At 47.3% G+C, this 17,411-nt stretch overlaps 1 protein-coding gene across 3 annotated transcripts in view; it reads right to left on the minus strand.

Moving 5' to 3' along the window:
* Nucleotides 1-540: 540 nt before the first annotated feature.
* Nucleotides 541-17,411, minus strand: part of LOC120022101 (zinc finger protein 40-like) — a 30,765-nt gene continuing 13,894 nt past the window's right edge. Inside the window, exons 5-8 of one of the 3 annotated variants that reach the window (XM_038965922.1) lie at nt 8,853-8,939; nt 4,419-4,863; nt 4,229-4,310; nt 541-2,671 (exon numbers count right to left, since the gene is read on the minus strand). In XM_038965922.1, coding sequence (XP_038821850.1) covers nt 1,331-2,671; nt 4,229-4,310; nt 4,419-4,863; nt 8,853-8,939 — 1,955 coding nt within the window. In that variant the 3' untranslated portion in view covers nt 541-1,330. Of the gene's footprint in view, nt 2,672-4,057; nt 4,864-8,852; nt 8,940-17,411 lie in introns of all 3 variants that reach the window. The other 2 variants (XM_038965921.1, XM_038965923.1) reach the window with 2 other exon arrangements.

A 17,411-nucleotide genomic window follows, 5' to 3' on the forward strand; every position in this document is an offset into this window, starting at 1 on the left:
TAACCTTTATTTAACTAGGCAAGTCAGTTAAGAACAAATTCTTATTTACAATGACGGCCTACGCCGGCCAAACCCAGAAAACGCTGGGCTAATTGTGCGCCGCCCTATGGGACTCGGCCGGTTTTGATACAGCCTGGAATTGAACAAGGATCTGTAGTGACGCCTCTAGCAGTGAGATGCAGTGCCTTAGACTGCTGCGCCACTCAGGAGCCCAGGCTGTTACAGTACGATTGAGTGTTGAATTACACGTTGATTTTAACATCTTTATACATGTAGACAATTTGTTTTCATCCATGAACAGTCAGTGAAATACTTCAGAGAATGTAATGTACTGTATTTAAAGTCCTGTTCTCAGTGTAGTGTAGACGGAAGGTTAAAGGTCAATGCATAGTAAAAGAAAAATGCATTTTACTACTGTTTAATCATCTAAACATAATTAGATATTTTTCCCCCTAATTCAATTTTATTTTAATTTCATTGTATTAAATTGTGGAAACATGTTATATGCATCGGAGACAAAAAAACCTGAATAACCTTTGTATGTGTGTAAACAAAGTTTTACTGATACAGTTGATAATAATAGTGATACTGCAATGAAAATCTACCATATTACACATACCTATGGACATGAAGCATCATGGGCACCACATGGAATATACTGTAATAAATAGTTGAACACAACATCTGTACACAGAAACAATGAAATGTCCAAGTGCAACACATTCAGGTTTTTCTTCTCATAAATTTACAATTGACGTTAACTTTCCAAAATAAAACCGGTAAAGGTACATTTTTTTCTATTTAGTTCCATTTCATTGAAATAAAACAAGCAACTACTGAATTTGTAAGGTATTATTTACAGGTTAATACAACAAGCAACTACTGAATTTGTAAGTTATTATTTACAGGTTAATACAACAAGCAACTACTGAATTTGTAAGGTATTATTTACAGGTTAATACAACAAGCAACTACTGAATTTGTAAGGTATTATTTACAGGTTACTAAAACAAGCAACTACAAAAAAGGCACAATTGTCTATACAACATGTACAAAAGAAAAAATTGTCTGGAGCTGACAAAAAAGTTAAAAGATCATTATCATAAGCATCTATTGATTGCACATACAATATGAATGTCAGAAACTGTGCTTTGAATGGTGATTTGCAGAGAAACAAACCCACCCTGAAGTGTTTTCAGTCTTAGAAAGTGACAACCATTACAAAATAAGAACATTGATAAGTAGCCTGGTTAACCAGATTGAACGTTGAGATCACCATTGTAAACTCAGCATTCAGTCTGGTTTTAATCAGGCTATTCGGTTGGGGGTTTCAGGTGGCGATGACCAGTCTGTCCTCATCATCGCTGGATGCCGAGTCATCATTGTAGTCTTCCGTTTCCTGCTGTCGTGAGGGCATCGACTGCCTCCGAGGCGTGACAGGCTCACTGGCTCCCTCTGCTGGAGGTTTCTTATTCTTATCCAGACCCCTGTCAGGAGCTGGGGCTGGAGCTGGGGCTGGAGCTGGCTGTGCTAGCGATGTTGTTACCCTCTCTTTCTTTTCTGAAGTCTGTGTGTCATCAGAGCCTCTGAAACCTCCGGAACCCCCTGACCCTGATCTGCTGCATGATGATGCCAATTCCTGGGCGGGACTTCCCCTCAGGGTGGCGGTGGGATGGGAAGCAGCAGACAGACAGCTGACTGAGGGTCCGATTTCAGTCTGAGAGGAGGGCTGAGGGGCCCGTGGGGCTCCTGGGGCATCGAGGCTGCCCTGCCTCTCAAAGGGTCCGGCGAGGGGACTGAGGCCGGAGAGGGGGCTGAGGGAGGGGATGAGGGTGGGAACGGCGATGTTGAGGATCTGCAGGCCGGAGATGTGGGTGTGGTGGTGGGGGACTGTCCTGCTCTGTGAGGTGGGGGTGTGAGCCAGGACATGCAGGCCCAAGGTGGCATTGAGCGACAGGCCACGTTGGGATAGCAGCTGGGTGGAGGTCAGGCCTTCTGAGCTGGTCAGGGTCAGAGTCTCCAGACCCATGGACTGCAGCGTCTGGTGGGAGGCCCCGAGGGCCGGTAGACCAACCACCTGCCCCAGCCCAGTCACCTGCCCCAGCCCAGGCACCTGCCCAGCCACCTGCCCCTGCCCCAGCCCAGCCACCAGCCCCAGCCCAGCCACCTGCCCAAGGGGGAAGCAGGGCATGATACTACTGATGGGCTCCTGGACCACCAGAGACTGGTTGACGGGGGATGAGGGACTCACCATACCATCAGCCTCGGGGGAGTGAGAGGAGTTGGGGAATGGGAGGGGGCTGGTGTTCCGGTGGATGACGCTCACAGCGGGGATGGTGAGTTGGACAGGGCCAGCCTGGATGGGCACGAAGGTGGAATAGGCTGCCAGGCCAGCGGGAACCAGCTGGATGCCCCCCACGGGGACCATGTTGTAGGGGGAGTGTGAGGGCTGCTGGGAGTGCAGAGGCAGGTGGCTGAAGAGGTGGGTGTTTGTCCCCTGTGTGGCCCCTGGTCCTTGGGTCGGGCCCTGGGAAGGAAAGTGCAAGGGGCTGTAGGAGGATGTCTGGAGGCCATAGGAGGATGTCTGGAGGCCATAGGAGGAGGTCTGAGTGCTGACATCTGTCCCGACAGGGACACCTGGGTCACTCACTGACAGGGCCAAAGTGCCATCCTGGGAAAGAGCAAAATAAAAACTAGTAATTATGACCTTTACTTACTGCATGACTGATCTGGAAACAGGACCAACACTGAACATACTCCTCATGCCTTTTCACAGGAACAACTTATTGAAAAGACATGAGAAGACGATACACCACATGGCCAAAAGTAAGTGGACACCTACTTGTCAAACATCTCATTCCAAAATCATGAGCATTAATATGGAGTTGGTCGCCCCCTTTGCTGCTATAACAGTCTCCACTTTTCTGGGGAGGCTTTCCACTAGATGTTGGAACATTGCTGCAGGGATTTGCTTCCATTCAGCCACAAGAGCATTAGTGAGGTCAGGCACTGATGTTGAGCGATTAGGACGGGCTCACATTCATCCCAAAGGTGTTAGATGGTGTTGAGGTCAGGGCTCTGTGCTGAGCAGTCAAGTTCTTCCATACCGATCTCAACAAATCATTTCTGTATGGACCTCGCTTTGTGCATGGGGGCATTGTAATGCTGAAACAGGAAAGGGCCTTCCCCAAACTGTTGTCACAAAGTTGGAAGCACAGGATCGTCAAAAATGTTATTTTATGCAGTCGCGTTAAGATTTCCCTTCACTGGAACTAAGGGGCCTAGCCCAACCATGAAAAACAGCCCCAAACCATTATTCCTCCTCCACCAAACTTTACAGTTGGCACTATGTATTCGGGCAGACGTTCTCCTGGCATCCGCCAAACCCGGATTCGTCTGTAGGACTGCCAGATGGAAGCGTGATTCGTGATTCATCACTCAAGAGAACGCGTCTCCACTGCTCTGGACTCCAATGGCAGCAAGCTTTACACCACTCCAGCCAACACTTGGCATTGCGCATGGTGATCTTAGGCTTGTGTGTGGATGCTCGGCCATGGAAACCAGTTTCATGAAGCTCCCGACGAATAGTTATTGTGCTGGCATTGCTTCCAGAGGCAGTTTGGAACTCAGTAAGTAGTGAGTGTTGCAACCGAGGACAGACTATTTTTAGGCGCTGTGAGCTTGTGTGGCCTACCACTTTTCGGCTGAGCCGTTGTTGCTCCTAGATGTTTCCACTTCACAATAACAGCACTTACAGTTGACCGGGGAGCTCTAGCAAGGCAGACATTTGACAAACTGTCTTGTTGGAAAGGTGGCGTCCTATGACGGTGCCATGTTATAAGTAACTGAGCTCTTCACTAAGGCCATTCTACTGGCAATGTTTGTCTATGGAGATTGCATGGCTGTGTGCTCGATTGTATACAACTGTCTGCAACGAGTGTGGCTGAAATAGCCAAATAATCTAATTTGAAGGGGTGTCCACATACTTTTGTATATATAGTGTATGTGACTAGAAACGAGCCATTCATTGAAAGCTGATAATCAGAAATACATTCACCTTTTCATTCAGAACAGATTTGCTGAAGTGCCTCGCATAAGGGATTCAAGGGTATGGGTATGGAAGGGTATGGGTATGAAAGGGTATGGGTATGAAAGGGTATGAAAGTGCAGAGTGACTGGGATGGAGAGAGAGAGGATGGGGGGAGGAGGAGCACATGGTGGGGCTCACCTGGCTGAGCTTGGAGCAGCTCTTGCCCGGTGCGGGGGGACAAGGGGGCACGTCAAAGTCAGGGTAATCGATGGACATCTGCCTGCACGGCGAGACAGGGCTCATCATGGGCACCGACTCTGTGCCGGATGTGTGGGGGGGCGGGGAGTAGGGCAAGGGGCTGGAGAAGCCTCCGGAGATGGACATCTGCCTGCACGGCGAGACAGGGCTCATCATGGGCACCGACTCTGTGCCGGATGTGTGGGGGGGCGGGGAGTAGGGCAAGGGGCTGGAGAAGCCTCCGGAGATGGACATCTGCTTGACCAGGGAGACAGGGCTCAGCATGGGCACGGATTCTGTGTCTGAGGCATCGTGAGTGTGGGAGTCGGAGGCAGGGGGCTGGGGGAGTGACAGGGCAGCTGGGTGGTGGTGGATGGACAACTGGGCCAGAAGGGAGCTGGGAGGGAGCTCAGCCTGGAGGGAGGAGGGGATGTGCTGGGGGCTGGCTGAGACCGAGGGGTTGGTGGACAGGCCCGACTCAGCCTGGCTGTCATCCTCCTCTTCCTCATTATCATCTTCGTTGTCATCATCAGCACCTTCGGAGTCCTCTCCGTCTGAATCTGGGCGGTCTGTACTGCCCACCTGGCTATGGTCTCCTGGGGAAGAGAAACAGAGGGCTCTTAGTTACCAAGACAGAGAGATAGAGGGCTCTTAGTTACCAAGACAGGGGTATATATATATTAACCAACATTGATCTGAGACAGCGGTATATATACACTGCTCAAAAAAATAAAGGGAACACTTAAACAACACAATGTAATGCCAAGTCAATCACACTTCTGTGAAATCAAACTTCACATGCTGTTGTGCAAATGGAATAGACAACAGGTGGCAATTAGCAAGACACCCCCAATAAAGGAGTGGTTCTGCAGGTGGTGACCACAGACCACTTCTCAGTTCCTATGCTTCCTGGCTGATGTGGAGGAGGCCGTAGGAGGGCAACAACCCAGCAGCAGGACTGCTACCTCCGCTTTTGTGCAAGGAGGAGCAGGAGGAGCACTGCCAGAGCCCTGCAAAATGACCTCCAGCAGGCCACAAATGTGCATGTGTCTGCTCAAACGGTCAGAAACAGACTCCATGAGGGTGGTATGAGGGCCCGACGTCCACAGGTGGGGGTTGTGCTTACAGCCCAAAACCGTGCAGGACGTTTGGCATTTGCCAGAGAACACCAAGATTGGCAAATTCGCCACTGGCGCCCTGTGCTCTTCACAGATGAAAGCAGGTTCACACGCACATGTGACAGACGTGACAGAGTCTGAGGACGCCGTGGAGAACATTCTGCTGCCTGCAACATCCTCCAGCATGACCGGTTTGGCGGTGGGTCAGTCATGGTGTGGGGTGGCATTTCTTTGGGGGGGCCGCACAGCCCTCCATGTGCTCGCCAGAGGTAGCCTGACTGCCATTAGGTACCGAGATGAGATCCTCAGACCCCTTGTGAGACCATATGCTGGTGCAGTTGGCCCTGGGTTCCTCCTAATGCAAGACAATGCTAGACCTCATGTGGCTGGAGTGTGTCAGCAGTTCCTGCAAGAGGAGGGCATTGATGCTATGGACTGGCCCGCCCGTTCCCCAGACCTGAATCCAATTGAGCACATCTGGGACATCATGTCTCGCTCCATCCACCAACGCCACGTTGCACCACAGACTGTCCAGGAGTTGGCGGATGCTTTAGTCCAGGTCTGGGAGGAGATCCCTCAGGAGACCATCCGCCACCTCATCAGGAGCATGCCCAGGCGTTGTAGAGAGGTCATACATGCACGTGGAGGCCACACACACTACTGAGCCTCATTTTGACTTGTTTTAAGGACATTACATCAAAGTTGGATCAGCCTGTAGTGTGGTTTTCCACTTTAATTTTGAGTGTGACTCCAAATCCAGACCTCCATGGGTTGATAAATTTGATTTCCATTGATAATTTTTGTGTGATTTTGTTGTCAGCACATTCAACTATGTAAAGAAAAAAGTATTTAATAAGAATATTTCATTCATTCAGATCTAGGATGTGTTATTTTAGTGTTCCCTTTATTTTTTTGAGCAGTGTATATTAACCAACATTGATCTGAGACAGCGGTATATATATATATTAACCAACATTGATCTGAGACAGCGGTATATATATATTAACCAACATTGATCTGAGACAGCGGTATATGTATATTAACCAACATTGATCTGAGACAGCGGTATATATATATATTAACCAACATTGATCTGAGACAGCGGTATATATATATTAACCAACATTGATCTGAGACAGCGGTATATGTATATTAACCAACATTGATCTGAGACAGCGGTATATGTATATTAACCAACATTGATCTGAGACAGCGGTATATATATATTAACCAACATTGACCCGAGACAGCAGTACATATATACAGTTGTATATTTGTGTCATTCTCAAAACTTTTGGCCACGACGATCTTAACCAACATTGATCTGAGATAGCGGTGTCAATATGTTGAGATATTAACCAACATTCACGTGGGAACTTTGAAAATCAGATATCTGGTACAGACTATATCCCTCCCCACAGTAAGAAAGTCTGCCAAGGAATAGCATTAAGACTGGGTACATAATGAGTCTGTCCAAAATGGCACCCTATGTCCTATATAGTGCACTATGTAGGAAATAGGTTTCCATTTGGGATGCACTTTAGATTTGAAGGACTGGTGATTCACATTCACACCCTTACAGGCCACCATAGGCCTTACAGGCCACCACAGGCCTTACAGGCCACCACAGGCCACCACAGGCCTTACAGGCCACCACAGGCCTTACAGGCCACCACAGGCCACCTCTGGCCACCACAGGCCTTACAGGCCACCACAGGCCACCACAGGCCTTACAGGCCACCACAGGCCTTACAGGCCACCACAGGCCTTACAGGCCACCACAGGCCACCACAGGCCACCACAGGCCTTACAGGCAGAAGGCAGAAGGATAAAAACAAATATCCTCTCAGTACCGGCCCGGGACCATAGAAAGCTTTTCAGCCTCGTTCTCTCGTTCTCTCTCGCTCTCTCTCGTTCTCTCGCTCTCTCTCGCTCTCTCTCGTTCTCTCTCGTTCTCTCTCGTTCTCTCTCGTTCTCTCTCGCTCTCTCTCGCTCTCTCTCGTTCTCTCTCGTTCTCTCTCGTTCTCTCTCGTTCTCTCGCTCTCTCTCGTTCTCTCGCTCTCTCTCGGTCTCGCTCTCTCTCGGTCTCGTTCTTTCTCTGTGTCTCTCGCTCTCTCTCTGTGTCTCTCGCTCTCTCTCTGTGTCTCTCGTTCTCTCTCTGTGTCTCTCGTTCTCTCTCTGTGTCTCTCGTTCTCTCTCTGTGTCTCTCGTTCTCTCTCTGTGTCTCTCGTTCTCTCTCTGTGTCTCTCGTTCTCTCTCTGTGTCTCTCGTTCTCTCTCTGTGTCTCTCGTTCTGTCTCTGTGTCTCTCGTTCTGTCTCTGTGTCTCTCGTTCTGTCTCTGTGTCTCTCGTTCTGTCTCTGTGTCTCTCGTTCTGTCTCTCTCTCGTTCTGTCTCTCTCTCGTTCTGTCTCTCTCTCGTTCTGTCTCTCTCTCGTTCTCTCTCTCTCTCGTTCTCTCTCTGTGTCTCTCGTTCTCTCTCGTTCTGTCTCTCTCTCGTTCTGTCTCTCTCTCGTTCTGTCTCTCTCTCGTTCTGTCTCTCTCTCGTTCTGTCTCTCTATTGATGTCTTCCTCTCTTACGCTCTTCTCCTTTCTCCCTCTCTCCCCCTCTCTATCTATCATTATCTCTTCCTCTCTCTTCCTCTCCCTCCATTTGTGTAAAATTAGACACAGCAATTACCCCTCCCTAAATGCTGCCTGTGCATGCTGCCCACATGCCTCCCAGTAAAGAGGAGAACAAGCTGCATTTAGAATGTCTAATTAGGACCCTAGTAGTGACATCACAACACAGACCGTGACAGTCGGCATTTCATAGCGGTGTATAGTCATTATCAGGACAACTATCAAAAGGAATGTGGAAGGGTGATTCTGTTACTAGAGGCATAGGAGAGAGGTGTTGGATTCACCCGATGATGATACATTGGGCTTCTGTCCGAGTGCGAATGTGTCTGTGTGAGGCGTTATCCAGTTACACATAACTGTAGGAGTCTGAAACCCACAGCGTCTCTTGATTTAAATCAAAATGACAGGGAAGACACGGAGAGTAACAGCCACCTCTTAAACAAAAGCTGTTTTATAAACCTTCCTAATCAAATTCACATTTTGTGTTATAAACAAAGGCTTAAACCTGAGTTAGTTAATCCCAGTTTAGCTAGGGGATCTGTGTGGATTAAGGGATCTGACACCGAAAGTTAAAAAAAATCTAAAATATTACTACACATCTGTAATATCCCTTTGACCTAAGAGGAATGTGTTTATTTCTGTCTCTCATTGAGAGAGCTGATGAACTGGCTTCATAACAGTCATCCCAGCACATAAGTCAGTACGCCTGTGTGTATTACAGACCCGGTGGTGAATTCCCATTATAAATAGGCAGAACAACTATGTATGTCTTCCCAGAACATATGCCCCTACGTCAGTATGCCTGTGTGTTTTACAGTACGGTGGGTCGATGCTGATATGTGACGTACCCGAGTCTTCTGCATCCTGGTCCTCCACACCCATCTCTATACACTTCTTACTGTGTGCCTTGGACTTCATATGCTTGGTCAGATTCCCTGTGGGAAGAGATTCAAATTTATTAGACACATCAAAATAAAATAAAATACAATTGTATTTGTCACATGGGCCGAATTCAACAGTGAAATGCTTGCTTACTAGCAGATTAAAAAAAAATATATAATATTTTATTTTTAACATCAGTGCCATAGCAACAATATAAAATGAGATGCTCTTTACAAGTTGAGGACCACTCTGAAATGAAACCCTAAAATCACATAGTAACCTACTTACCAATAAGGGGTTTATTTTTGAAACATTTTGGAAGGTTTGTTGAGATGGGAGGGGCTTGCACAGGAGGAGCTTACGTAAGACTGAGAACACTTTGTGTTCCAAATGGCACCATATTCCCTTTATAGTGCACTATTTTTGACTAGGGCCCATAGGACTCTGGTTAAAAGTAGTGCACTATGTAGGGACTAGAGCGCCATATGAGACAAAGCCACGGTCTCTGGGCAGACAGCATGTAATGGGTGAGTAAAGGGACCGTGGGATGTTGTGATGACACTGTGTAATGTTACTGTTCTGCAGTGTTGCGTGTGTAGACGGAATGGTGAATCGTACTGTCTTTTATTAAGAGACAGAAAGAGACAAAGTCCTCAAAACGACCTAGGGTTTCAAACAGGAAAAAGATTAGAGCGAAACTCGGTTGAAATTTTAAAAAACGCCTTAAAATGTAGAAATTAAGTAATAAAGTGGAATATATGCCCTCATTCTAAATGAACTATCCTTCAATTTCATTGAACAGTGCGTAATTGGGCTCACAAACAAAATATCAACAGTGTTTTCAGTGCATATCGCCAACGACACCAAAGCAACAGCCTGCTGCTGCAGTCAGTTACTGGTAGACGATCAAACAAAAAGTAGCTGTCGAGTTAAAAAAATTATGTTCACACTTTTTTATTTTACTTTTTTTTAATTTTATTTTTTACATTATTTAACTAGGCAAGCCAGTGAAGAACAATTTCTTATTTTCAATGACGGCCTAGGAACAGTGGGTTAACTGCCTTGTCAGGGGCAGAACGACAGATTTTTATCTGGTTACTAGTCCAACGCTCTAACCACTAGGCTACCTGCTGGTTACTAGTCCAACGCTCTAACCACTAGGCTACCTGCTGGTTACTAGTCCAACGCTCTAACCACTAGGCTACCTGCTGGTTACTAGTCCAACGCTCTAACCACTAGGCTACCTGCTGGTTACTAGTCCAACGCTCTAACCACTAGGCTACCTGCTGGTTACTAGTCCAACGCTCTAACCACTAGGCTACCTGCTGGTTACTGGCCCAACGCTCTAACCACTAGGCTACCTGCTGGTTACTGGCCCAACGCTCTAACCACTAGGCTACCTGCTGGTTACTGGTCCAACGCTCTAACCACTAGGCTACCTGCTGGTTACTGGTCCAACGCTCTAACCACTAGGCTACCTGCTGGTTACTGGTCCAACGCTCTAACCACTAGGCTACCTGCTGGTTACTGGTCCAACGCTCTAACCACTAGGCTACCTGCTGGTTACTGGTCCAACGCTCTAACCACTAGGCTACCTGCTGGTTACTAGTCCAACGCTCTAACCACTAGGCTACCTGCTGGTTACTGGTCCAACGCTCTAACCACTAGGCTACCTGCTGGTTACTGGTCCAACGCTCTAACCACTAGGCTACCTGCTGGTTACTGGCCCAACGCTCTAACCACTAGGCTACCTGCTGGTTACTGGCCCAACGCTCTAACCACTAGGCTACCTGCTGGTTACTGGTCCAACGCTCTAACCACTAGGCTACCTGCTGGTTACTGGTCCAACGCTCTAACCACTAGGCTACCTGCTGGTTACTGGTCCAACGCTCTAACCACTAGGCTACCTGCTGGTTACTGGTCCAACGCTCTAACCACTAGGCTACCTGCTGGTTACTGGTCCAACGCTCTAACCACTAGGCTACCTGCTGGTTACTGGTCCAACGCTCTAACCACTAGGCTACCTGCTGGTTACTGGTCCAACGCTCTAACCACTAGGCTACCTGCTGGTTACTGGTCCAACGCTCTAACCACTAGGCTACCTGCTGGTTACTAGTCCAACGCTCTAACCACTAGGCTACCTGCTGGTTACTGGTCCAACGCTCTAACCACTAGGCTACCTGCTGGTTACTGGTCCAACGCTCTAACCACTAGGCTACCTGCTGGTTACTGGCCCAACGCTCTAACCACTAGGCTACCTGCTGGTTACTGGCCCAACGCTCTAACCACTAGGCTACCTGCTGGTTACTGGTCCAACGCTCTAACCACTAGGCTACCTGCTGGTTACTGGTCCAACGCTCTAACCACTAGGCTACCTGCTGGTTACTGGTCCAACGCTCTAACCACTAGGCTACCTGCTGGTTACTGGTCCAACGCTCTAACCACTAGGCTACCTGCTGGTTACTGGTCCAACGCTCTAACCACTAGGCTACCTGCTGGTTACTGGTCCAACGCTCTAACCACTAGGCTACCTGCTGGTTACTAGTCCAACGCTCTAACCACTAGGCTACCTGCTGGTTACTAGTCCAACGCTCTAACCACTAGGCTACCTGCTGGTTACTAGTCCAACGCTCTAACCACTAGGCTACCTGCTGGTTACTAGTCCAACGCTCTAACCACTAGGCTACCTGCTGGTTACTAGTCCAACGCTCTAACCACTAGGCTACCTGCTGGTTACTAGTCCAACGCTCTAACCACTAGGCTACCTGCTGGTTACTAGTCCAACGCTCTAACCACTAGGCTACCTGCTGGTTACTAGTCCAACGCTCTAACCACTAGGCTACCTGCTGGTTACTAGTCCAACGCTCTAACCACTAGGCTACCTGCTGGTTACTAGTCCAACGCTCTAACCACTAGGCTACCTGCTGGTTACTAGTCCAACGCTCTAACCACTAGGCTACCTGCTGGTTACTAGTCCAACGCTCTAACCACTAGGCTACCTGCTGGTTACTAGTCCAACGCTCTAACCACTAGGCTACCTGCTGGTTACTAGTCCAACGCTCTAACCACTAGGCTACCTGCTGGTTACTAGTCCAACGCTCTAACCACTAGGCTACCTGCTGGTTACTAGTCCAACGCTCTAACCACTAGGCTACCTGCTGGTTACTAGTCCAACGCTCTAACCACTAGGCTACCTGCTGGTTACTAGTCCAACGCTCTAACCACTAGGCTACCTGCTGGTTACTAGTCCAACGCTCTAACCACTAGACTACCTGCTGGTTACTAGTCCAACGCTCTAACCACTAGGCTACCTGCTGGTTACTAGTCCAACGCTCTAACCACTAGGCTACCTGCTGGTTACTGGCCCAACGCTCTAACCACTAGACTACCTGCTGGTTACTAGTCCAACGCTCTAACCACTAGGCTACCTGCTGGTTACTAGTCCAACGCTCTAACCACTAGGCTACCTGCTGGTTACTAGTCCAACGCTCTAACCACTAGGCTACCTGCTGGTTACTAGTCCAACGCTCTAACCACTAGGCTACCTGCTGGTTACTAGTCCAACGCTCTAACCACTAGGCTACCTGCTGGTTACTAGTCCAACGCTCTAACCACTAGGCTACCTGCTGGTTACTAGTCCAACGCTCTAACCACTAGGCTACCTGCTGGTTACTAGTCCAACGCTCTAACCACTAGGCTACCTGCTGGTTACTAGTCCAACGCTCTAACCACTAGACTACCTGCTGGTTACTAGTCCAACGCTCTAACCACTAGGCTACCTGCTGGTTACTAGTCCAACGCTCTAACCACTAGGCTACCTGCTGGTTACTAGTCCAACGCTCTAACCACTAGACTACCTGCTGGTTACTGGCCCAACGCTCTAACCACTAGGCCACCTGCCGACCACTTTACATTAACATATACAGTATATTATACCTTAACATTTATACAGGCTTATAAGTAGTTTATAATAATTCATTTTCAGATATTACTGATTTATAAATCTGTAATAGACAGCTTAAAGCCATTAGTTATTGTAAACCAAAAGGTATATATATACCTTAAGGGGTGAAAGTAAGGCGGCGCGGTCCGGTACGGCAAAATTAATAGTAGTGGGTAAGCCATACCGATAGGCTCACGTTCTATCACAATTACAACATGCCAAAAAAAACTATAGGTTATTACAATATTAACAGTACTGCATGTCAGACACATGGACAACTAGCTAATTGACTGGAAACCGGGTGGAATACGCTTCAAATTGCTTTGTGGTTTGAGGACAACACTTGCATTTTGTCAAGGTGGAGATGAGTGGCCGAGACCCGAGGTGCACGTGGACAACAGCGGATGCATCAATTCATGCTACAGGTGTAGGCCTAATGACAAATCGCAGAATATCATCACAATGTCTCTTTCCATTCATCAAATTGCGAATGCACAGTGCACTGTTGGGATTTGGATGCGGAAATTATTTTGTGAGCGGACGAATGAGCAGCGGGTAGCCTTACAGGAGCGCTTTAGTCAAACAATCACTTAACAATCAGATGAAAACATCATGACTGGTTGTGTTTCTGCCACATTAAAAGGCATAGACAGCGGGTCCATAAGGCCAGGGGACGCTTTCCCTAAAGTAAATGGAATTAAATTGCCAAAAGTATATAGCCTAATTAGCTTACTCCTGTCTATGAGGAAATAAAACATTCAAAACGGGCTATGACCTCAGATGATTTGGCCACAGAGGACCATTAGCTTCTTAAAAATAAAAAATAAAGTGGATTGTTTTAAAATCGCATAGCCTAGTAAGAAGGGCCCGCAATTTGGGCAGAGTGCGCTGCAAATACCAAATAGATGATTGTTGAGTTGCGACTGCCAGTGAAAAGCAGACAGATGAAGCCAGGCATATCGCAATATTTAAAAATACAATCACGAAAAAACAGTTTGGAAAGCAAATGGCTATTGCTGTAAAGAGATGACAATGAAGAGACTCCAATCTGTCTTTTAGTTATCAAAATGCGTAACTTAATTGAGCGAACAGTAGCCTATCTTATTGGTGCCAGTGGAGAACATGGGCCATATCCTCGGTGAGTGTGCATATTCACTGTCTTTATCATTGGATCAGTGCCACTTCTGTTTGTTTTTGGACAATCATTTCCTCCTCCAGATTAGATGGACGTCATATTATATTTGTGTCTCCTCTTTCCGTAGGCCGATTATATGGATTAGACAAAATCGTTTTGATTGATCTGTTTGTCAGTGTCAGGCTACGCTGTAATTTTTGTAGTATAAAAAAAATGTGCGCGCGCACTTCGTTGTCCTGTACCGGTAAGAAATGACATCTACTTTCTTTCACCACTGCATTCATGTATAATATAAACTGGGTGGTTAAAACCCTGAATGCTGATTGGCTGACAGCCGTGGTATATCAGACCGTATACCACCAGTATGACAAAACATTTATTTTTACTGCTCTAATTACATTGGTGACCAGTTTATAATAAGCAATAAGGCACATCTGGGGTTTGCGTTGTGTCTAAGAACAGCCCTTAGCCGTGGTATATTGGCCACATACCACACCCCCTTGGGCCTTATTGCTTAAATACACCTTACATTTATAAAGGTGGGTTCATAATGGGTCAGCGGTCAAACGACCTCCACTCATCACTGTCAAACGACCTCTGAAACACTTCAGCGAGCAGGCCTTTCTAATCGACCTGGCCCGGGTATCCTGGAAGGATATTGACCTCATCCCGTCAGTAGAGGATGCCTGGTTATTTTGTTTAAATGCCTTCCTCACCATCTTAAATAAGCATGCCCCGTTCAAGAAATTTAGAACTAAGAACAGATATAGCCCTTGGTTCTCTCCAGACCTGACTGCCCTTAACCAACACAAAAACATCCTGTGGCGTTCTGCATTAGCATCGAACAGCCCCCGTGATATGCAACTTTTCAGGGAAGTTAGAAACCAATATTCACAGGCAGTTAGAAAAGCCAAGGCTAGGTTTTTCAAGCAGAAATTTGCTTCCTGCAGCACAAACTCAAAAAAGTTCTGGGACACTGTAAAGTCCATGGAGAATAAGAGGAACTCCTCCCAGCTGCCCACTGCACTGAGGCTAGGAAACGCTGTCACCACCGATAAATCCATTATAATTGAGAATTTCAATAAGCATTTTTCTACGGCTGGCCATGCTTTCCACCTGGCTACCCCTACCCCGGTCAACAGCACTGCACCCCCCACAGCAACTCGCCCAAGCCTTCCCCATTTCTCCTTCTCCCAAATCCAGTCAGCTGATGTTCTGAAAGAGCTGCAAAATCTGGACCCCTACAAATCAGCCGGGCTAGACAATCTGGACCGTTTCTTTCTAAAACTATCTGCCGAAATTGTTGCAACTCCTATTACTAGCCTGTTCAACCTCTCTTTCGTATCGTCTGAGATTCCCAAAGATTGGAAAGCAGCTGCGGTTATCCCCCTCTTCAAAGGGGGTGACACTCTTGACCCAAACTGCTACAGACCTATATCTATCCTTCCCTGCCTTTCTAAGGTCTTCGAAAGCCAAGTCAACAAACAGATTACCGACCATTTCGAATCCCACTGCACCTTCTCCGCTATGCAATCTGGTTTCAGAGCTGGTGATGGGTGCACCTCAGCCACGCTCAAGGTCCTAAACAATATCTTAACCGCCATCGATAAGAAACAATACTGTGCAGCTGTATTCATTGACCTGGCCAAGGCATTCGACTCTGTCAATCACCACATCCTCATCGGCAGACTCAATAGCCTTGGTTTCTCAAATGATTGCCTCGCCTGGTTCACCAACTACTTCTCTGATAGAGTTCAGTGTGTCAAATCAGAGGGCCTGTTGTCCGGGCCTCTGGCAGTCTCTATGGGGGTGCCACAGGGTTCAATTCTTGGGCCGACTCTCTTCTCTGTATACATCAATGATGTCGCTCTTGCTGCTGGTGAGTCTCTGATCCACCTCTACGCAGACGACACCATTCTGTATACTTCTGGCCCTTCTTTGGACACTGTGTTAACAACCCTCCAGACGAGCTTCAATGCCATACAACTCTCCTTCCATGGCCTCCAACTGCTCTTAAATACAAGTACAATTAAATGCATGCTATTCAACCGATCGCTGCCTGCACCTGCCCGCCCGTCCAGCATCATCACTCTGGACGGTTCGGACTTAGAATATGTGGACAACTACAAATAACTAGGTGTCTGGTTAGACTGTAAACTCTCCTTCTAGACTCACATCAAACATCTCCAATCCAAAGTTAAATCTAGAATTGGCTTCCTATTTCGCAAACAAAGCATCCTTCACTCATGCTGCCAACTAACCATCCTACCGATCCTCGACTTCGGCGATGTCATTTACAAAATAGCCTCCAATACCCTACTCAATCAATTGGATGCAGTATATCACAGTGCCATCCGTTTTGTCACCAAAGCCCCATATACTACCCACCACTGCGACCTGTACGCGCTCGTTGGCTGGCCCTCACTTCATACTCGTCGCCAAACCCACTGGCTCCAGGTCATCGACAAGATCCTGCTTGGTAAAGTCACCCCTTATCTCAGCTCGCTGGTCACCATAGCAGCACCCACCTGTAGCACGCGCTCCAGCAGGTATATCTCTCTGGTCACCCCCAAAGCCAATTCCTCCTTTGGCCGCCTCTCCTTCCAGTTCTCTGCTGCCAATGACTGGAACGAACTACAAAAATCTCTGAAACTGGAAACACTTATCTCCCTCACTAGCTTTAAGCACCAGCTGTCAGAGCAGCTCACATATTACTGCACCTGTACATAGTCCATCTATACTTTAGCCCAAACAACTACCTCTTCCCCTACTGTATTTATTTTGCTCCTTTGCACCCCATTATTTCTATTTCTACTTTGCACATTCTTCTACTGCAAATCTACCATTCCAGTGTTTTACTTGCTATATTGTATTTACTTCGCCACCATGGCCTTTTTTTGCCTTTACCTCCCTTATCTCACCTCATTTGCTCACATTGTATATAGACTTATTTTTCTACTGTATTATTAACTATGTTTGTTTTACTCCATGTGTAACTCTGTGTTGTTGTATGTGTCGAACTGCTTTGCTTTATCTTGGCCAGGTCGCAATTGTAAATGAGAACTTGTTCTCAACTTGCCTACCTGGTTAAATAAAGGTGAAATAAAAATAAATAAAAAAGTTACAGTCAGATATAACCTATATAAATATACACAAAAGTATGCGGACACCCCTTTAAATTAGTGGATTCGGGTTTCCATGGCTGAGCAGCCGCACACAAGCCTAAAATCACCACGTGCAATGCCAAGCGTCGGCTGGAGTGGTGTAAAGCTTGCCGCCATTGGACTCTGAAGCAGTGGAAATGCGTTCTCTGGAGTGATGAATCACTCTTCACCATCTGGCAGTCCGACGGACAAATCTGGGTTTGGCAGATGCCAGGAGAACGCTACCTGCCACAATGCACAGTGCCAACTGTAAAGTTTGGTGGAGGAGGAATAATGGTCTGGG

This window comes from Salvelinus namaycush, chromosome 27, assembly GCF_016432855.1.
Source record: "Salvelinus namaycush isolate Seneca chromosome 27, SaNama_1.0, whole genome shotgun sequence".
Classification (NCBI taxonomy): domain Eukaryota; kingdom Metazoa; phylum Chordata; class Actinopteri; order Salmoniformes; family Salmonidae; genus Salvelinus; species Salvelinus namaycush.